The 22,365-nt window shown below is 42.6% G+C and overlaps 1 protein-coding gene across 1 annotated transcript; it reads right to left on the bottom strand.

The window, feature by feature from the left end:
- Positions 1–2,344: 2,344 nt before the first annotated feature.
- nuf2 (UF2 component of NDC80 kinetochore complex) lies at positions 2,345–19,482 on the bottom strand. The gene is made up of 2 exons (XM_078543036.1): positions 18,739–19,482; positions 2,345–3,514 (listed from the first exon to the last, which is right to left on the bottom strand). The coding sequence occupies exons 1-2, from the start codon at positions 19,480–19,482 to the stop codon at positions 3,209–3,211; spliced, it is 1,050 nt and encodes a 349-aa protein (XP_078399162.1). The 3' UTR covers positions 2,345–3,208.
- Positions 19,483–22,365: the final 2,883 nt, after the last annotated feature.

The raw sequence follows: 22,365 nt of genomic DNA, 5'->3' as shown, positions 1-22,365 counted from the left end.
ATATGAGCAGCAGAGTTTTTGATTAGCTGACTTTTTTTCATTTCCACAGGAAGGACAGTGTTTGTAGTGTAAAACCATGGGCTGAATTTTCCCCCCATCGGGGAGCGAGCGTGAACCCAATCGGCGCCCCTGATCGAGTGCGCGCCGCCATTTTACATGGCCGGGCCAATTAAGACCCACCCAGCGTGACGCACACCCAGAAACACTGTGCACTTCCTGTGCAGGCGGTGGGGTATTCCCTGAGTTGAGGTCTGCGCTCTTTTGTGCATGCGTGCGAAAGAGCACAGAAATCTCCGAAGCACAGAGGTGCCTCAGGGAGATTAGTTTAAGTTCTGAAAAATTTAATAAAGGGAAAAAAAATTTTAAGGACATGTCCCCTCATGTGAAACTGTCACATAAGCTGGGACATGTCCATTAATTTTTTCAAAAATTTTTATTTAACTAATAAGCCCATCATGAAACCTCATCCCGCCTGTGGATGAGGTTTCATGAAAACTGCGAAGGCCACCTGGGCTCTTCGCCTGCCCACCAACCTTAAGGTTGGACGGGCAGCATTCTCAACAACTTTAATTACTTTCTTAATGACCTTAATAGGCCTTTGACAGTTCGGCGGGTGCACAGCCGACACGCTGCACGCCTGCCGAACTGACAGTCTAAATGACGAGCGGTGATGTCGGGACGCCCGCCTGATATCACCGTGCGTCATTTTACGCGTTAGCAAGTGGGCCCCGCCCCCGCTCGCCGACCGGAAAATTCTTCCCCATAGGTCTGTTGAACTTACATACTTAGTTTCAAGCTGATAGCAATGCTATGAGATGCTGTGGGGTCATTAGCAACAAATGTGTAGTTCCACAACCTGTAACAACAACAACTTATATTTATATAGTGCTTTTCAGTATAATAAAATATCCCAAGGCACTTCACAGGAATATTATAAAACAAAATATGACACCAAGCCACATAAGGAGATATTAGGGCAGTTGACCAAAAGTTTGATCAAAGAGGTAGGTTTTAAGGAGTGTCTTAAAGGAGGAAAGCAAGATAGGGAGGTTAAAAAGTGTAGGGAGGGAACTCCAGAGCTTGGGGCCTAGGCAACTGAAGACATGGTCTCCAATGGGAGCAAGAATTATAGGGGCACAGATATCTTGGAAGGTTGTTGGGTTCAAGAAGTTTACAGAGATAGGAAGGAGTGAGGCCATGGAGGAGTTTGAAAACAAGGATGGGAATTTTAAAATCAAGGTGTTGCTTTGACCATGAGCCAATGTGGTCAGCGAGCAGAGGGATGACAAGGGAACAGGACTTGATGTGAGTTGACACGTGGACAGCAGTGTTTTGGATGACGAGCTGGGAGTAACCTCAGTCTGGTACATCCTTTACTACTTGATCACATCAAGTCAGGAGACCAACCTTGGTTAAATGAGGAATATCAAAGGGCATGCTAGTAGCAACTACATGGGAAAACCTGCAAAATGAAATATCAAAAGCTGCAGGGTATAGTCAGAGTTAGACAGTTCCAGAACCAAGATTTAACCCTACACTACAATGTGTACAACCAGACAACTAACAGGAAGAGGAGGCTCCATCAACATCTGCATCTTAACCATCATTCAATCCAGAAATCAATTGAGATCAGGCTGAAATATTTGCAAGCAACTTCAGCCAAAAAAGTTTCAGTGGACAAATCCTACTTTGTGTCTGAGATCCCCACCATCATAGGTGCCACCGACCAGCCAATTCAGTTCACTCCAAATTACATTGTAATGGCTGAGTACACTGGACATGGCAAAGGCCATGGCTCCCAACAACATTCCAGTTGAGGTGCTATTGACCTGTATACAAGTACTAGTTTTTTCCCTAGCCAGGCTGTTCCAATATAACTATGATGTGTGTATCTGCCAAAAAATGTTGAAGATTGCCCAGGTAAGTCTGATCCACAAAAAAACAGGATAAATCTAACCTGGCCAATTGCTGCTCCATTGGCCGCTTCCTAATCATCAGGACATTGACAGTATGAGCTATCATTGCTGCTTGATCATCAATAAACTGCATGCTCATGCTTCGTTCCATTAGAATCACTTTGTTTCTGATCTCATCATAGTTTTGATTATATAGATGAGAGACTGGGAGGAGACATTGGCCAGGATCAGATAGGTAAAGCTAGAACCAAGTGAGGTTGGTTTTACTAAGATAGACAGTGGAGGCAGATAATGTGGCAAATGATGTCAAAGACTACAGAGGTATTGGAAGGATAATACACCATGGTTATTGATACTGTAAACAAATTATACATCAAAATGACCAATCTCTGAGCAATTGATTATAAAAGTTCAAGAGGAGAGACATATTCAAGTTTTTAGAATTTTAATTTCTATAAAATTAAAGATCTTGAGAGAATCAAGCCAGCCATAATAATTTCAGCAGTTGCTACAATGATAAAATTGCAAAAAAATATATACAAGATTGGAAAGTTAAATCATTTACAATTATTCAGTTTCACTATCTAGGATCAGAAAAAGGGAAAGAAATCCTTGGTTATCAAATTTCCAAAAGTTAAATTTAAAAGCTTCAACATCAAGCACCCAAGTAGCTGTAACAGTAGAATGATGAATTCTCTTACTCCAAAGTTCAGCTTTGACTGACTGAATGAACTCAGCTTTATGGATATGCATTCAGTTTTCGCCAGCTCAGGACAGGATAGCAAATCCGACTAAGAAAATAGCAAGTATTATTATGGGGTTTATCCCACTCCACAAAATAGTCCATTTGTCCCATAGTACAGAGCAGCATTGATGGCATCCAGCTACAACAGTCATCCACTTTTCCATCTGAAAAACGAAAGCACATATTTAGAAAGGCAGAGAAGCGACAGATATATAAGAGGAGAGATGTGTAATTTAAAAAGAATTGGCATGGTCTTATACTTTGAATGTAGCATTTGTCTTTAAGTATTTACAATGTGGAATTATGTTTCTTGTACAAAAAGTGACAAAATGGTATTGAGTCCAATTCAGTAACATCAATATTACTCTAATTGGACCAAATGAAGTAATTGTCACCATTGTAGGACTGAACCAAGATCTTCTGACTCAAGTGCTACCAATTGAGCCAAGTTGGTATTTTAAAGCTTGAAATGTAATGACATTGAAAGTTCGAAGTACAATAACTGTAAATGTCCATGTACAATTGAATTTACTTTGTTTTCTTCCAGTCATAGAATGATGCAGACTTTTGATGTATTTGTAGCTGGTGGACTGGAATGGGAAACATTCTTTCTCTGGTGATTTATGGGTTCATTTTGTGTGTGGACTATCTGTTCTCTCATTCTGCTGAGAGACTGATGGTTTAACAGCTCTTCCTGCTGCTTCTCCATTTCATTTTTTGTCTCAGTAGTTTTCATACATTGGGACAGTTGATCCATCAGCTCTTTTATCCTTTGTTCTTTAGTGGCTTGCTGAAATTCTAACTCTGTAATTCTCTTCCTTAAATGAATTGCAGTCTCTTTGGATTCCTGAAACTAGAGAGAAAAAAACAATTACCACTAAGTGCGGTTTGCTTAACTTGAAAAGGTTTACTCCTGTGATTTGTTGCAAGCTTTGCTTTCTGGCTGGCAAAACCTACTGTTTTCCCTCCCTAGAAACTATGCCAATATTAACTTCCATATGTTGTCAAATCTTCCACAATCGCAGAAATACAAGTAGATCTGAGGAAAGGTCATTAATCTGAAACGCTATTTTTATATATTACCAGAATTTTTATTCTGGTGTCAGGACCATGGCGGGAGACTGGCAGGTTGGCAGGCACTGGGGAATTCTCACCCCACTTGCCTCGGGTACTGCCTTCTCAGCAGAACGAAAATTCTGCCCCACTATCTGTCCCTCACTCCACAGATACTGCTAGACTTGATTGAGAATTTCCAACGTTTTCTGTCCTTGTTTCAAACAAGTATCTTTATTGGTATTAAAGAAAAAAATATTGTGGATGCTGAAAATCTGATGTATAAACATAAAATGTTGGAAAAACTCACTCACTAACTCAAACTTTATAGCATTGTACAAACAATATTCTCCATGTAATAGATACAATATTATATTATTCATAAAGATTTGAGACACAAACACACCAGCCCAAAATGACGAACTTTGAACATGCAGCCAGTACTCTTAGAAGGGTGAAGGACAGCTCAGCAATTTCAATCAAAATGCTGCTTTGTTTACATGTGGGTGTTTGAACAAAAACTAGTGAACAGTTAGGCCAGAATTTTACATTCAGCATACGGGTGCGCACCCGACGCGCTGGAACGTAAAATGGTGCGCGATGACATTGCCGTCACTGCGCACTGTCACAATATTTTGTTTGGCAGGTGCGTGCCGGAGTCGGCTGCCTACCCGCCAATAATTGAAAGGCCTATTAAGGCCATTAACAAGGTAATTAAGTTGAATTTTACGTGCCCATCCAACCTTACAGTTGGCGGGCAGGCGAAAAGGCCAAGTGGCCTTTGCATTTTTTAGGAAACCTCATCCACAAGCGGGATGAGCTTTCCTAAAGCCAATACAAATTACATAAAACTTTTTTTTGCCATTTAAAAACATGTCCCATCTCATGTGACACAGTCACATGAGGGGACGTGTTTCATTAAATTTGTAATGCCATTATTCATGTTTTTAAAAAGTGCTTCAATCTCCCTGAAGCAGCTCCGTGCCTCAGGGAGATTGAAGCGCTCCTTCGTGCGCTTGCGCGAACTGCGCGCTAGACCCAACTCTCCCCCCCGCCCTCCCGCACAGGCAGCACTCAGTGCTACTGCTCGCGATCCATGCAGGGTGGGCCTTAATTGGCTGCCTGACCGCCCCTGCCCACCATGCCCACACACAGAATGTAAAATTCTGGCCTTAGAGTTCAAGATTTGGAAACCGAATTCCTGAGCTGTCCGGGTTAAATTTTAGTAAGAAAAAATGAAGATTAATATCTTCCTCAGTGCAGGAATTCTTCAAATCTTTACAGTTATTGATGGTTACCTTTTTGAACATTTTAAAATCCTGACTTTACTACTTAAAGTTAACAAAACGATCTTGTGTCCTTTTTTAATTTGAACAAAACTTTGTCATGAACAAATTCAAGATGAATACGTAGAGAACTCTACAAGATCTTTGGAACTCATAAAATTTTTAGAAGCTTCTTAAAGACTTAAGACTTTGCATCTTTATTTCAAAAAGAGCCCCTTTCAGATAAGTAGAAAACACAAATTGGAGTATTGTTAACAATTAACAATCAACGCTTTTGGGAGTCATTAAATGCCTTCTACTGTTACACAAGTGATCCAACAGTAACATACAAACATATGAATTAGGAGCAGGAGTAGGCCACTCGGCCCCTCGAGCCTGCTCTCCCATTCAATAAGATCATGGCTGATTTGAAAGTAACCTCAACCCCACATTCCTGCCTACCCTAGAAAACCTTTCGCCCCCTTGTTAATCAAGAATCTAACTCTGTCATAAAAATATTCAAAGACTCTGCTTCCACCGCCTTTTGAGGAAGAGAGTTCCAAAGACTCTCAACACTCAGAGAAAACATTTCTCTTTATCTCTGTCTTAAATGAGCAACCCCTTATTTTTAAACAGTGACCTCTAGTTCTAGATTCTCCCACAAGAGGAAACATCCTCTCCACATCCACCCTGTCAAGACCCTTCAGGATCTTAAAGGTTTTCATTAAGTCACCTCTTTACTCTTCTAAATTCCAGTGGAAAGAAGCCTAACCTGTCCAGCCTTTCCTCATAAGACAACCTACCCATTCCTGGTATTAGTCTAGTAAAGCTTCTCTGAACTGCTAATGTACTTACTTTTTTTAAAATAAGGAAACCAGTACTGTACGCAATACTCCAGATGTGTTCTCACCAATGCCCTGTACAACTGAAGCATAACCTCCCTACTTTTGTCATCAATTCCCCTCACAATAAATGATAACATTCAATTAGCTTTCCTAATTACCTGCTGTACCTGCATACTAACCTTTTATGATCCATGCACTAGGACACCAAGATCCCTCTGAATCTCAGAGCTCTGCAATCTCTCACCATTTAGATAATGAGTTTCGTTTTTATTCTTGAACAATTTCACATTTGCCCACATTATAATCCATTTGCCAGATCTTTGCCTACTCACTTAACCTACCTGTCACTTTGTAGCCTCCTTACATCCTCTTCACAATTTATTTTCCTACCTATCTTTGTCATCAGCAAATTTAGCAACCATTCCTTCAGCACCAACAATTTGCTCAATACCACTTCCCTGGTGATTGTAATTTGCCCAAGTTCCTCCCTCCCTTCCATTTCCTAACTTACAGCTATTTCCAGGATGTTACTTGTGTCCTCAATAGTGGAGTCTGATGCAAAATACCTGTTTAATTAATCTGCCATCTCCCTACTTTTCATTACCAATTCCCCAGATGCACTCTCTATAGGGCCAACGGTCACTTTGTTAACTCTTTTCTTATTTAAATATCTATAGAAACTCTTACTATCTGCCTTTATATTACTAGCTAACTTTCTCTCAGACTCTATTTTTTCTCTCCTCATTAATCTTTGTAATTTTTTGCTGTTCTTGATATTCTTTCCAATCTTCTGTCCTGCCACCCGTCTTTGCATAATTATATGCTTTATCTTTTAAGTTTGATACTGTTTTTAATTTTTTTAGTTAACCACAGATGGTGGGCCCTCCCCTTGGAATTTTTCTTCCTCATTGGAATGTATATATTCTGTGTAATCTGAAATATCCCTTTAAATGTCTGCCACTGAACTTCTATTGACCTATCCCTTAACCTCATTTGCCAGTTCACTTTAGCTAGCTCTGCTTTCATGCCCTCATAATTGCCGATATTTAAGTTTAAAATACTAGTCTTGGATGCACTCGTTTCTCCTTCAAAATGTATGTAAAATTCAATCATATTATGATCACTGCTATCTAGGGATGCCTTCACTAGGAGGTTATCAATTAATCCTATCTCATTGCTCAATACCAGGTCATAGCCTGCTCCCTGGTTGGCTCCAGAATGTGCTGTTCTAAGAAACTATCCTGAAAACATTCTATGAACTCTTCATCTATGCTACCTGTGCCCATCTAATTTTTTCCAGTCTATATGTAGATTAAAATCCCCCATGATTATTGCTGCACCTTTCTGGCAAGCTCCCATTATCTCTTCTTTTATACTCTGTCATACTGTGTAGTTACAATTAGGGGATGTGTACGCCACTCCCACAAGTGACTTCTTGCCATCATCATTCCTTATCTCTACCCAACCGCTTCTACATCCTGGTTTCTAGAACTTAGGTCATCTCTTTCTAATGTGCTAATACCATTATTAATTAATGGGGCTATGCCTCCATCTTTTCCTAACTTCCTGTCCTTCCTAAATGTCACATACCCTTCAATATTCAGGTCCCAATCTATGTCATCCTGTAGCCATGTCTCTGTAATGGCTATCAGCACAAATAAAAATAAATAAGTATGATCTATCAGTTCATCTGTTTTGTTTTGAATGCTACGTGTGTTTATATATAGAGCCTTTGGTTTTGTCCTTTTTTTATTATTTTTGTAGCCTTATCTGCTGATTTACTCTTAGATTTGTACTCTCTGACCCTTCCTGTCTGTTTATCATTTCCCAGAAAAGTAATTTCTCTCTTGCCTTGTCTCTACTCTTTGGCTTACCACATCTTCCCAAATTTGACCCCTTGCCCCCACAATTCAGTTTAAAACCTTCTCTACCTCCCTAATTAGGTGGTTTATAAGGACACCAGCCCCAGCACAGTTCAGGCGAAGACCGTCCCAATGGTACAGATCCCACTTTCCCCAATACTGGTGGCAGTGCCCCACAAACCAGAACCCACTTCTCCCACACCAGTCTCTTGCTCTTTGCTACAGAGAACAGTGTCAATCCCCCTTACTATACTGCCCCTTACTACCACTACATTCCTTTTTGCTCCCCCCACTTGGATGGCTTCTTGTACCACGATGTTATGTTGGACAATTGCAGAGGGTCACACTCCTGCCCTCTGGATCCCCTTACCTGCCTCACTCGTAGTCCCTGCCCACTCCTGTCCCTGCCCACTGACCAAACCAGAAGACCCTATCTTAAGTGGTGTGACTGCCTCCTAGTATAAAACAGCAAGGTAACTTCCCCCTCCCTGATGTATCACCGAACCTGCAGCTCAATGACTCTGGGCTGAAGTTCCTCAAGCTGCAAACACTTACTGCAGACGTGTTTGCCCTGGATCACAATGTTATCCAAGAGCTCCCACATGCTACAGCCTTGACACATCACCTATCCTGCCATCCTTAATGTGTTTTAAATAATTACTTAATTATATTTATCACTTATTTATGTTGCTTTCTTATATATCTTATTAATTTTACCATCAAATTGTGTACTATTTTGAACCTTGGGGATAGAATAGAATTTACCAGATACTCACCAAACAGCTAGCTCCTTTCCCTGTAGTAGAACAAGAACTAATTTCTATAGGGTGAGAAACATAGAAAGAGGAGATGAACAGCTCCTTCTCCCCTTCACTGAACTCCCTTCTCACTAAACTCATTCTCCAATCAGTAAGTCATATTATTCAGTAAAATTATTCAGATTCCCATTGATGTACATTGATTGACAAATATGCCAGTTGTCATACTGTAATCTCAGTTCATGTCACAGAATCACAGTGCAGAAGAGGCCCTTCGGCCCATCCAGTCTGCACCGACATGTGAGAAACACCTGACCAACCTACCTAATCCCATTTACCAGCACTTGGCCTTGAATGTTATGACGTGCCAAGTGCTCATCCAGGTACTTTTTAAAGGATGTGAGGCAACCCACCTCTACCACCCTCCCAGGCAGTGCATTCGAGACCGTCACCACCCTCTGGGTGAAAAAGTTTTTCCTCACATCCCCCCTAAACCTCCTGCCCCTCAACTTGAACTTGTGTCCCCTTGTGACTGACCCTTCAACTAAGGGGAACAGCTGCTCCCTATCCACCCTGTCCATGCCCCTCAATCTTGTACACCTCGATCAGGTCACCCCTCAGTCTTCTCTGCTCCAACGAAAACAACCCAAGTCTATCCAACCTCTCTTCATAACTTCAATGTTTCATCCCAGGCAACATCCTGGTGAATCTCCTCTGCACCCCCTCCAGTGCAATCACATCCTTCCTATAATGTGGTGACCAGAACTGCACACACTACTCCAGCTGTGGCCTCACTAAAGTTCTATACAACTCCAACATGACCTCCCTACTTTTGTAATCTATGCCTCGAATGATAAAGGCAAGTGTCCCATATGCCTTTTTCACCACCCCACTAACGTGCCCCCCTCGCCTTCAGAGATCTATGAATACATACGCCAAGGTCCCTTTGTTCCTGAGAATTTCCTAGTGCCATGCCGTTCATTGAATACTTCCTTGTCAAATTACTCCTTCCAAAGTGTATCACCTCACACTTTCCAGGGTTAAATTCCATCTGCCAGTTATCTGCCCATTTGACCATCCTGTCTATATCTTCCTGTAACCCAAGACACTCAACCTCACTGTTAACCACCCGGCCAATCTTTGTGTCATCCGCAAACTTACTAATCCTACCCCCCACATAGTCATCTATGTTGTTTATATAAATGACAATGTCAGACTGGAGCACAGCAGACAACTAGCAACCTTATCACAATTTACCATTGCTTTCTGCATATATTACCGATGGCCATTTCAAAGTGATATAGCAGCCTCAATCAATTTTAAAATGAATAGATTATCAGATATTCCCAAGATGTTGACAAGCTATTTAATATGAGGTCTACATTTGATCACAGAGCTCAATGTCAAATCCTATGTTTTGTTTTTTTAGATTAAAGTTTAAGATTGAAAGAATTTTGTAACATTATCAAATCTTTGTGTGATTAACCTCGGTTGTAGCTGAACAGCTAAAGTGAAGCATGGTTGAGATGTAATCCATAATTTCATTCATGAAGGAAATAGTCAAGAATAGCAATACAAAATGCATTTTTTTTAAACTTCTGCTACTCCAAATAGACAATTTTTAATTTTGTATTTTATTGTCACAGATGAATTCAGAGACTTTATCAGGGAAATTGGCTTGAGGTTGAATAATATTGCAAAATATTTACCATTTAAACAAGCACATTGAAATAGTTTAAAATAGGTTGCTATTTCTTCAGTTTCTTTGCAATCTTTCAAAATCGACAATTGATTGGCATAAAGCTTACTTGTTCAGTTTCAGCCCAAAGGGGTGACAATCTTAAATATTCCGATAATGGCCTCCTTTGGTCCAATGTCTTAAATGTAAGAGAAATCGTTTCAGCTGATTGATATCTGATGGCTTATTTTGGACTAAGACCATAGTTAAAATGATTTCTACAATATATTTAAGTAATTTTAAACTCTGAATGATCAGTTTCCAAAGATTATAAGGAAACGGTTATTGTATAATTCATTTCAATGTGACAAAATGAAAAGCCTGTGAAGAAGAACCCTGCAAATTCTTGAACATAATCAGTGTTTCTGTAATTTTATCAATGACCCTAGATCATGATTTTTTTTCAGTACAGATGTAAATCGAAACAAAAATGATAGGCTCAACTTTTTTTTTAAAAACAGCTGGGCAAAAGGTTCACAACTTTTTGAAAAGTATAAAGTAAAAATAATAATGGTTTTGGAATAAAACAATATTTTGGCAACAAAACATCTGTAATATAGAAGTGTTTTTTTTTTCCTAAGGAAATTCAACTGGTTGAGAATATGCCCCATGCCACTTTTTCCCCAGAAACATTCTTTACATATGAAGTTAACAGGTTTTAAAATTTAGCAGATGGTATTACAGGTATTGACTTCAATATTTCATTTTATTCAAGGTTGTTCACTGACTTAATGAAGACCCAAATGGATACATGTCTTTTTTAAAAATTTTTTTGTAGTACTTAATTCTTAGACTAATATCTATGTTATACAATTCATAAAAGCAATATCAGTGTTATTTTATAAAGGCCTGATAGAAAAATCTGCAGAAACACAAATAAGTCATAGTGATAAAGAATACATGATCCTAACAACAACAAAAATAGTTATTTATCTTGTCTAACCTTTTGACCCACTCAATCATTTTCATTTCCTCCAAACTTGGTACCTAAACTATATCTTTCTACTCACTTTGAGACGGATCAGTTGTTATTATCTCTTTCTACCTTGATGCCAGCCCTATCGCTCCCCACTCCCCATGTATCAGAATGTCCACATTTCTTTTTTGAATGTTTCAATCAAAATGCACAATTTAAGGTTGCATGAGTGAAACAACCATTAAAGGCAAAATTGCTTAATTAATGTTGCGATTTTCCACACCGCTGCGCCCCCACACACACACACGCGCGCACACACACACACACACACACACACACACACACCCCCCCCCCCCCCCACCCCCAACCCATACTGCACTCTCCATAAATTGTTTCTCCAAGCCCTGCTGCCGACATCCTATCCTGAACTTAGTCTGGCTGACCCATCATCCCCTGACCTGTATTAAAAAGGATGTGTCTCCTCATCCTGTGAAAATTTGGCAGCTTCTTTGCTTTCTTCAAAAGACTTTGAAATAAACTAGAGGTTGAATTCTCAAAGCTTTTATTTCAAGTAAGTGGTTGTTACGTAGGTAAATTACAATTGTGTTTCAATTAATATATATCTGTTCATGGTCAAGGCCAGCATTTATTGCTGAGGCAGAAGTGAGGCAGCATGTGAGAACATGACTATAAATGGCAACCTGAACAGGACCGAGACTGATGTCCTAGGGGGAATATTTGCTACAGTGGTTGGGGAGGGTTTAAACTAAAATGGCAAGGAGTCAGAGGAGGGGGAATCAAGCACAAGAACAAAAGACAGAAACGGGAATAAGAAAAGTGATAGGCAGAGAAATCAAAGGCAAGAATCAAACAGGGCCTCAGTGAAAATTAGTGGGAACAGGACATGTAATGTTAAAGAGACAAGCCTTAAGGCTTTGTGCCTTAATGTGAGGAGCATTCGCAATAAAGTGGATGAATTAACCGCGCAAATAGATGTAAACAAGTATGATATAGTCGGGATTACGGAGACATGGCTGCAGTGTGACCAGGGATGGGAACTGAACATCCAGGGGTATTCAGTGTTTAGAAAGGACAAACAAAAAGGAAAAGGCGGTGGAGTTGCATTGCTGGTTAAAGAGGAAATTAACGTAATAGTGAGGAAAGATATTAGCTCCGACGATGTGGAATCTATATGGGTAGAACTCAGAAACGCCAAGGGGCAAAAAACATTAGTGGGGGTTGTATATAGACCCCCGAACTGTAGTGGTGATATTGGGAATGGCATTAAACAGGAAATTAGAGACACATGCAATAAAGGAACATCTGTAATTATGAGTGACTTTAATCTGCATATAGATTGGGCAAATCAAATTAGCAACAATACCGTAGAGGAGGAATTCCTGAAGTGTATACAGGATGGTTTTCTGGACCAATACGTTGAGGAACCAACTAGAGAACAGGCCATCCTAGACTGGGGATTGTACAATGAGAAAGGAATAATTGGCAATCTAGTTGTGCGAGGCCCCTTGGGGCTGAGCAAACATAATATGATAGAACTCTTCGTCAAGATGGAATGTGACGTGGTTGATTCTGAGACTAAATTCCTGAATCTTAATAAAGGAAACTACGATGGTATGAGGCGTGAGTTGTCTGTGATGGATTGGGAAACTTTACTTAAAGGGATGACGGTGGATAGACAATGGCAAACGTTCAAAAAGCACATGGGTGAACTGCAACAATTATTTATTCCTGTCTGGCGCAAAAGTAAAATAGGAAAGGTGGCCAAACCATGGCTTAGAAGGGAAATTAGAGATAGTATTAGATCCAAGGAAGAGGCATACAAATTGGTCAGAAAAAACAACAGACCTGAGGATTGGGAGCAGTTTAGAATTCAGCAAAGGAGGACCAAGGGAATGATTAAGAAGGGGAAAATAGAGTACGAGAGTAAGCTTGCAGGGAATATTAGAAACTTTCACAGTCAGTTTTTTAGGTATGTGAAGAGAAAAAGATTGGTGAAGACAAATGTAGGTCCCTTACGGTCAGAAACAGGGGAATTTATAATGGGGAACAAAGAAATGGCTGACCAACTAAATATACACTTTGGTTCTGTCTTCACAAAGGAGGACACAAATAACATACCAGAAATGTTGGGGAACGCGGTTTAGTAAGAGGGAGGAACTGAAAGAAATCAGTATTAGTAGGGAAATGGTGTTGGAGAAATTGATGGGATTGAAGGCCGACAAATCCCCAGGGCCTGATAACCTACATCCCAGAGTACTTAAGGAAGTGGCCCTAGAAATAGTGGATGCATTGGTGGTCATCTTCCGAGATTCTATAGACTCTGGAACAGTTCCTACAGATTGGAGGGTAGCTAATGTAACCCCACTATTGAAAAAGGGAGGTAGAGAGAAAACAGGGAATTATAGACCAGTCAGCCTGACATCGGCAGTGGGGAAAATTCTAGAGTCCATAATAAATGATTTAATAGCTGAGCACTTGGAAAATAGTGGCAGAATCAGACAGAGTCAGCATGGATTTATGAAAGGGAAATCATGCTTGACCAATCCACTGGAATTTTGAGGATGTAACTAGTAGAGTTGATGAGCGGGAGCCAGTGGATGTGGTTTATTTGGACTTTCAGAAGGCTTTCGACAAAGTCCCACATGAGATTGGTGTGTAAAATTAAAGCGCGTGGGATTGGGGGTGGTGTATTGAGATGGATAGAAAATTGGTTGGCAGACAGGAAACAATGAGTAGGAATAAACTGGTCTTTTTCCGAATGGCAGGCAGTGACTAATGGGGTACCGCTGGGACCCCAGCTATTCACAATGTATATTATTGATTTAAATGAGGGAACTAAATGTAATATCTCCAAATTTGCAGATGACACAAAGCTGGGTGGGAGGGTGAGCTGTGAGGAGGATGCAGAGATGCTTCAGTGTGATTTAGACAAGCTGAGTGAGTGGGCAAATGAATAGCAGATGCCGTATAATGTGGATAAATGTGAGGTTATCCATTTTGGTAGCAAAAACAGGAAGGCAGATTATTATCTGATTGGCTATAAATTGAGAAAGGAGAACATGCAACGAGACCTGGATGTCCTCGTACACCAGTCGCTGAAGGTAAGCATGCAGGTGCAACAGGCGGTAAAGAAGGCAAATGGTATGCTGGCCTTCATATCAAGAGGATTTGAGTACAGGAGCAGGGACATCTTGCTGCAATTATACAGGGCCTTGGTGAGACCACACTTGGAATATTGTGTGCAGTTTTGGTCTCCTTACCTGAGGAAGGATGTTCTTGCTATAGAGGGAGTGCAGTGAAGGTTTACCAAACTGATTCCTGGGATGGTGGGACTGACATATGAGGAGAGATTGAGCCAGTTAGGATTATATTCGCTGGAGTTCAGAAGAATTAGGGGGGATATCCTAGAAACCTATAAAATTCTAACAGGGTAGATGCAGGAAGGATGTTCCCGATGGTGGGGGAGTCCAGAACCAGGAGTCACAGTCTGAGGATACGGGGTCGACCATTTAGGACTGAGATGAGGAGAAATTTCTTCACCCAGAGAGTGGTGATCCTGTGGAGTTCACTAGCACAGAAAGTAGTTGAGGCCAAAACATTGTATGTTTTCAAGAAGGAGTTAGATATAGCTCTTGGGGCAAAAGGGATCAAAGGATATGGGGAAAAAGCAGGAGCAGGATATTGAGTTGGATGATCAGCCATGATCATAATGAATGGCGGAGCAGGTTCGAAGGGCTGAATGGCCTACTCCTGCTCCTATTTTCTATGTTTCTATGTTTACATGACAACAGGTATTTGCATCTATAGAGATTGGATTTTTAAAAATTCAATTGGCTGTATAAAGAAATTTGTAAAAACCTATCAAACTACTGGATCCTTCATTAACTGTGGACTTGATGTTTTGGGGGTAATCAGCAAACAAATTTCCATATAAGCTAAAGACTTTCGAAAACTCATTAATAGATTGCTGCCACTCTGCATCGTCAAGATGTTATGTATGTTTTCACCAGGATTTTCTGTTCATTGAATTTTAAACAAGAAGAAACTGAGGGCAGAAACAAAGATGGAGACCAAGTGACAACAGGGAAATGTTGCTGGAAGTTGGGAACCTGATGGTACCAAAGGTTCAACACTGCATAGGATGGTAGAGGTCCAAGAAAGAAAAGTTAACCAGAAGACCCAGAGAGGACAGCTGGAACAAAGACAGAGGATGCAGGCCACAGAGATTATGGTCACTGGTGACTCTGCTCAGGAAAACGACGTGTGTGTGTCAGAATTATACTACTTACAGGGTGGTGAGCTGTTTAACTGGAGTTGTTCATATTAAGGAATGTTAAGACAGGAATAGAAAATCATTGAAGTTAGACAGGTGAAGGTAGGAGGGTGGGAAGGAAACAAGATCTTGAATGAGGCACGTTGTAGGGTACAAGGTAATCAAGCAGGTGATAATGCAAATTCATGTCAAGACCAGCTATAAGCAGATGATGAGAAATGAGGGGAGGAAAATCTATTATATGAATGCTAGGAACATTTGAAATAAGATGCCAGAACTGATGTGGCATTCAGAAACTACAATGCGGTGGATGGATCAGTAATGTGGCTAAATCGAGGATAGAAGTTACTGTAGTGCTTGGAAGGAGAGGGAGTCCTATATGTCAGTTCCACCTTGGAGGCAAAATATAACTTTAAGTTGAACTGAAAGTAGAGCTAGGGAAGACAGGTTCAATTCGGAAAAGATATTAGCAACCAAATTCTTCTTCAAACAACTTGATCAAACTTGCAGAATAAACTTTCAGATAAAGTCGTTGAGGGCAAAATCTGGAGTCGTTTAAGAATCAACTGAACGTTACAATGATAAAAACAAAAAGCTAAAAGCTACTGCGGATGCTGGAAATCCAAAACAAAAACAGAATTACCTGGAAAAACTCAGCAGGTCTGGCAGCATCGGCGGAGAAGAAATCAGTTAACGTTTCGAGCCTTCATGGCCCTTCGGCAGAACTGAAGCATAGTTAGAAGAAGGGAGAAATATAAATTGGTTTAAGGTGGGGGGGTGGGGGGGTTGGTGGGGGGGGAGAGAGACATTGAGGGTGTGGTGATTGTGGAGATGAGCAGATAATCAAAAGATGTCACAGACAAAAGGGTCAAAGAGGTATTTTGTCTGAGAAAAGTGCTAATTAAGAATGGAGGACAGGATATTCAAAGTACAGCTCTAGTGGGGGTGGGGTGGAAAGGCTAACAAGGTTTTAGTTTTAGATTTAAAAATAATGGAAATAGGTGGGGAAAGAAGAATCTATATAAATTATTGAAAAAAAAAGCGGGGGGTGGGGGGGGGGGGGAAGAAACGGGGTGGGGATGGGGGGAGGGGGAGTTTAAGATCTAAAGTTGTTGAATTCAATATTCAGCCCGGAAGGCTGTAAAGTGCCTAGTCGGAAGATGAGGTGCTGTTCCTCCAGTTTGCGTTGGGCTTCACTGGAACAATGCAGCAAGCCAAGGACAGACATGTGGGCGAGAGAACAGGGTGGAGTGTTAAAATGGCAAGCGACAGGGAGGTTTGGGTCTTTCTTGCGGACAGACCGCAGGTGTTCCGCAAAACGGTCGCCCAGTTTGCGTTTGGTCTCTCCAATGTAGAGGAGACCGCATTGGGAGCAACGAATGCAGTAGACTAAGTTAGGGGAAATGCAAGTGAAATGCTGCTTCACTTGAAAGGAGTGTTTGGGCCCTTGGACGGTGAGGAGAGAGGAAGTGAAGGGGCAGGTGTTGCATCTTCTGCATGGGCACGGGGAGGTGCCATAAGTGGGGGTTGAGGAGTAGGGGGTGATGGAGGAGTGGACCAGGGTGTCCCGGAGGGAACGATCCCTACGGAATGCCGTCGGGGGGGTGAAGGGAAGATGTGTTTGGTGGTGGCATCATGCTGGAGTTGGCAGAAATGGCGGAGGATGATCCTTTGAATGCGGAGGCTGGTGGGGTGATAAGTGAGGACAAGGGGTACCCTATCATGTTTCTGGGAAGGAGAAGGCATGAGGGAGGATGCGCGGGATATGGGCCGGACACGGTTGAGGGCCCTGTCAACGACTGTGGATGGAAAACCTCGGTTAAGGAAGAAGGAGGACATGTCAGAGGAGCTGTTTTTGAAGGATCATCCTCCGCCATTTCCGCCAACTCCAGCATGATGCCACCACCAAACACATCTTCCCTTCACCCCCCCGACGGCATTCCGTAGGGATCGTTCCCTCCGGGACACCCTGGTCCACTCCTCCATCACCCCCTACTCCTCAACCCCCACTTATGGCACCTCCCCATGCCCATGCAGAAGATGCAACACCTGCCCCTTCACTTCCTCTCTCCTCACCGTCCAAGGGCCCAAACACTCCTTTCAAGTGAAGCAGCATTTCACTTGCATTTCCCCTAACTTAGTCTACTGCATTCGTTGCTCCCAATGCGGTCTCCTCTACATTGGAGAGACCAAACGCAAACTGGGCGACCGTTTTGCGGAACACCTGCGGTCTGTCCGCAAGAAAGACCCAAACCTCCCTGTCGCTTGCCATTTTAACACTCCACCCTGTTCTCTTGCCCACATGTCTGTCCTTGGCTTGCTGCATTGTTCCAGTGAAGCCCAACGCAAACTGGAGGAACAGCACCTCATCTTCCGACTAGGCACTTTACAGCCTTCCGGGCTGAATATTGAATTCAACAACTTTAGATCTTAAACTCCCCCTCCCCCCATCCCCACCCCGTTTCTTCCCCCCCCCCGCTTTTTTTTTCAATAATTTATACAGATTCTTCTTTCCCCACCTATTTCCATTATTTTTAAATCTAAAACTAAAACCTTGTTAGTCTTTCCACCCCACCCCCACTAGAGCTGTACTTTGAATATCCTGTCCTCCATTCTTAATTAGCACTTTTCTCAGACAAAATACCTCTTTGACCCTTTTGTCTGTGACATCTTTTGATTATCTGCTCATCTCCACAATCACCACACCCTCAATGTCTCTCTCTCCCCCCACCAACCCCCCCACCCCCCCACCTTAAACCAATTTATATTTCTCCTTTCTTCTAACTATGCTTCAGTTCTGCCGAAGGGCCATGAGGACTCGAAACGTTAACTGATTTCTTCTCCGCCGATGCTGCCAGACCTGCTGAGTTTTTCCAGGTAATTCTGTTTTTGTTTTGAACGTTACAATGAGGTGACTTCAGAAACTGTTTGTTTGGTGAATTAAAATGGGCCAATTAGCTTTCTGTATATGTAATTATACTGAAATAAAAACAGGAAAAGCTCAGCACGTCTGGCTGCACCTGTGGAGAGAGGAAAGGAGTTAATGTTTCGAGTCCGTATGACTGCGGAATTCTGCTGTTATGTGAACACTGTTATTGTTAAAAAGCGACGCCACATAATAGTATAAGTAAAAAGCATGGATTTCAAAAGTTGTAACTGACAGATAAGCAAGAATAAATGTAAATATGAACTTGTATAGGGGAATTAAATATGTAAGTGTCAGTAAAGTGAAAACCAGCTGCAGCTGTGATGGAGATTGAATTCGCAGGTTTCATTTATGGTGCGTTGTGCCCAGTTTGCACTATCACGTATTCCAATAGTAATCACTTAGTTCTCTACTACTTACTTTAAATTGCAGTTCTTGTGATGATTGTTTTAGTTCCTCTAACTGTTCCACTTTGCTTTTGCAGTCAGAGAGAACTCCGATCAGAGCAAAATTACTTCTCAGCTCCTTCTCCAACTTGTCAATCCTGCGTGTTTGCTGCTGGTTCCGTTCCTTTGCAGCGTCTAGTTCCAGTTCCAGCAACTCAACCTTACAGTGAGAACAATTTAACTTGTCAGTCAGCTGTCCGATTTCAGCCTGGCTGGATGCATATTTGACTCTGATGTTCTTTATTTCCGCCTCAAGTTCCTCGGTTGTCAGATTGCAAGAATTGGAGACCCCCTCCCCCTCTCGGAGTTCGTCACCTTGAAGTGGTTCCGAATCTTGACCCGCTTCGCCTTCAAGCAACAGGCTCCCGATTCCATCACCTGTCTTTCCCGATTTAAATGCATGGACACCAGCAATAATTTCAACTCCTGGGCGCGTCCTGCTGCACATGGGCTGTTGGGGAAGTTCTTCAAAGATGTTCCCTCGATCTTCACCACATGTCTCCCCAAATTCGCCGCCCCCGCCTAGTGAAACTGCGCCAGTAGCGGGGGGTTTCGCTCGCTGTTGGGGAGCACCAACATTGATCAGGGGGATCTCGCTGCGCCTTGATATCCCCGCCGCTTCCAGACAGCTGATCAGCTTCACAGGTTCTCCGGCATCCAGGGAGGAGCGTTCACATCCCCCCTCCGCCTGCTGGCCGGGATACTGTCCACCCTGCATGTCTTGAGCAGCACGGCGGGCTCCCTCAGCTCAAGGCAATTCAGCCCATTTATTTCTCCAGCTGTACCACGCCCCCGGTCACTCACTCCGCTCCCTCCTGTTAAAGGAACGATTCCCATGAGTGTGGCGCGACCCACAGTCTCATGAATTATTGTTGGCGGGGTCAGCTAAACACCCTGTTCCGGTGACAAAAACAGAATTACCTGGAAAAACTCAGCAGGTCTGGCAGCATCGGTGGAGAAGAAAAGAGTCGACGTTTCGGGTCCACGTGACCCTTCAACAGAACTGAGTATAGTTAGGAGAGGGGTGAAATATAAGCTGGTTTAAGGTGGGGGGTGGGGGAGAGAGAAGTTGAGGGTGGGGTGGTTGTAGGGACAAGCAAGCAGTGATAGGAGCAGATAATCAAAAGATGTCACAGACAAAAGGATCAAAGAGGTGTTGAAGGTGGTGATATTACCACCCTGTTCCGGTGACTGTAATCGGTTGTGAGGAATCTCGTTTTTTGTTCCCTGCGATTTTCCCAGTTGTTTCTGTAAAGCTCCTGTCCCCACACACTTGCAATTGGGCCGGGTTTTCCTGCCAGCTTCCTATCAGTGCCTTCATTCACCAGATCTGCTATTCCCAAGAGGCCCTTCTCTCATTTCCATCATCTCATTTGCCTCTGTGTCAAAAGTTCGACTTAACTAACTTGCAGCCCAAGGGGCGACTTCGTCCTTTTGCAAGCTCTGCACAAATACCTATTTTGCAACCGGAAACATTCCGATTCAAGCATAACGTAAGGATATAAAACAAGCTCTTAAGAACAGGTTATTTTCAGAAGACTTGAAGTCCGAGATTTCGGTGGTGTGTAGTAACCTGGCATTCAGCAATGAAGTTAAAAGATGATTATGTAAACACTCTGTCGCCTTTTCTATTACATGTATTAACATTTTTGAGATATTGGAAAGGCACAACCAATGCTGCACATGGCCGAGGAGTCGAAGTGGCGGATTATCATCTTAAACTCAACAAATGAGGCTATCGCTCGGCTTCGGGGATTTGCATTCTCTAAATAAATAAGGTATTGTAATTATTACTTCAAAGCAAGATTTTCCGATAACAATGTTAGTAAGCTGGTACGATCCACAATAAAACAGTGAGTATAATCAATAGCTTTGGTATCAACCTTAAACAGAAGCGAACATGAAGAACGTGAATATTTAGTTAGAGAGTTGGAGGCGAGCACATATTTTAATGAAATTGCACCAAGCGTAAAAAAGAAATGTAAGATATAATTAAAGTGACTTGTGAGTTGATTTAGTTTACAAAATATCATCTTCAGAGCCTTCTCGTGGACTTTGTTCATTTTGCCCTTTATTGCCCTTTGGTTTTCGACACGAATCAGGAGAGGCAAACTTGTTCTTTGCAAAGGACTTAGTTTCATACCCTTACGCCCTCATCTCAATGAATTTCGGGCTCGGCACGATGCTGAACTCTTCATCTGCCGCCTTTGTCTCCGTGCTCACTTCTTCGGGCAGGAGTCCTCTCCCCGTTCAACAGATCCTTTTACCCGCCTCCAATATTCTCCCTCCACCTGGACCCCTCCCTCTGGATTCTTACCTTCTCTTGATCTTTTCATTGAGAACTGTCGTGACATTAGTCGTCTCAATTTCTCTGCTCCTCTCACCCACTCTAACCTGTCTCTCTCTGAACTTGCTGCACTCCATTCTCTGAGGTCCAACCCTGACATTGTCATCAAACCTGCTGACATGGGTGGTGCTGTTGTTGTCTGGTGCACTGACCTCTACCTCGCAGAGGCTGAGCATCTACTTGCAGACACTTCCTCCTACTTCCCCCTGGACCATGACTCCACCACTGAACATTAAGCCATTGTTTCCAGGACTGTTACTGACCTCATCTTCTCTGGAGATCTTTCTTCCACAGCTTCCAACCTGATAGTCTCCCAGCCTCGGACGGCCCGCTTCTACCTCCTATCCAAAATCCACAAACAGGACTGTCCCGGCAGACCGATCGTGTCAGCCTGTTCCTGCCCCACGGAACTCATTTCTTGCTAACTTGACTCCGTTCTCTCTCCCCTTGTCCAGTCCCTTCCCACCTACATCCGTGATTCCTCTGACAACCTAATTCATATCAACAATTTCCAGTTCCCTGGCCCCAACCGCCTCCTCTTCACCACGGACTTCCAATCCCTCTATACCTCATCCCCCACCGGGATGGTCTGATGGCTCTCCGCTTCTTCCTCGAACAGAGGCCTGAACAATCCCCATCCACCACTACTCTCCTCCGTCTGGCTGAACTTGTTCTCACACTGAACAATTTCTCCTTTAACTCTTCTCACTTCCCCCAAATAAAAGGTGTGGCTATGGGTACCCGCATGGGCCCCAATTATGCCTGTCTCTTTATGGGGTATGTGGAACATTCCTTGTTCCAGTCCTACTCCGGCCCCCTCCCACAACTCTTTCTCCAGTACATTGATGATTGCTTCGGAGCTGCTTCATGCTCTCGTCTGGACCTGGAAAAATTTATTAATTTTGCTTCCAAATTCCACCCCTCCATCATTTTCACATGGTCCATCTCTGACACTTCCCTTCCCTTCCTTGATCTCTCTGTCTCAACTTCTGGTGATAGACTGTCCACCAATATTCATTACAAGCCTACCGACTCCCACAGCTACCTCGACTACAGCTCCTCACACCCCGCTTCCTGTAAGGACTCCATCCCATTCCCTTTCTCAGTTCCTTTGCCTCCGTCGCATCTGTTCTGATGATGCCACTTTCAAAAACAGTTCCTCTGACATGTCTCCCTTCCTCCTTAACCAAGGTTTTCCACCCACGGTGGTTGACAGGGCCCTCAACCATGTCCGGCCCATCTCCCACGCATCCG

Source organism: Cetorhinus maximus, chromosome 6 (genome assembly GCF_964194155.1).
Source record: "Cetorhinus maximus chromosome 6, sCetMax3.hap1.1, whole genome shotgun sequence".
NCBI classification, from domain to species: Eukaryota; Metazoa; Chordata; class Chondrichthyes; order Lamniformes; family Cetorhinidae; genus Cetorhinus; species Cetorhinus maximus.
Note: the sequence above shows the minus strand (reverse complement) of the source record. Positions and strands in the feature narration are given on the sequence as shown.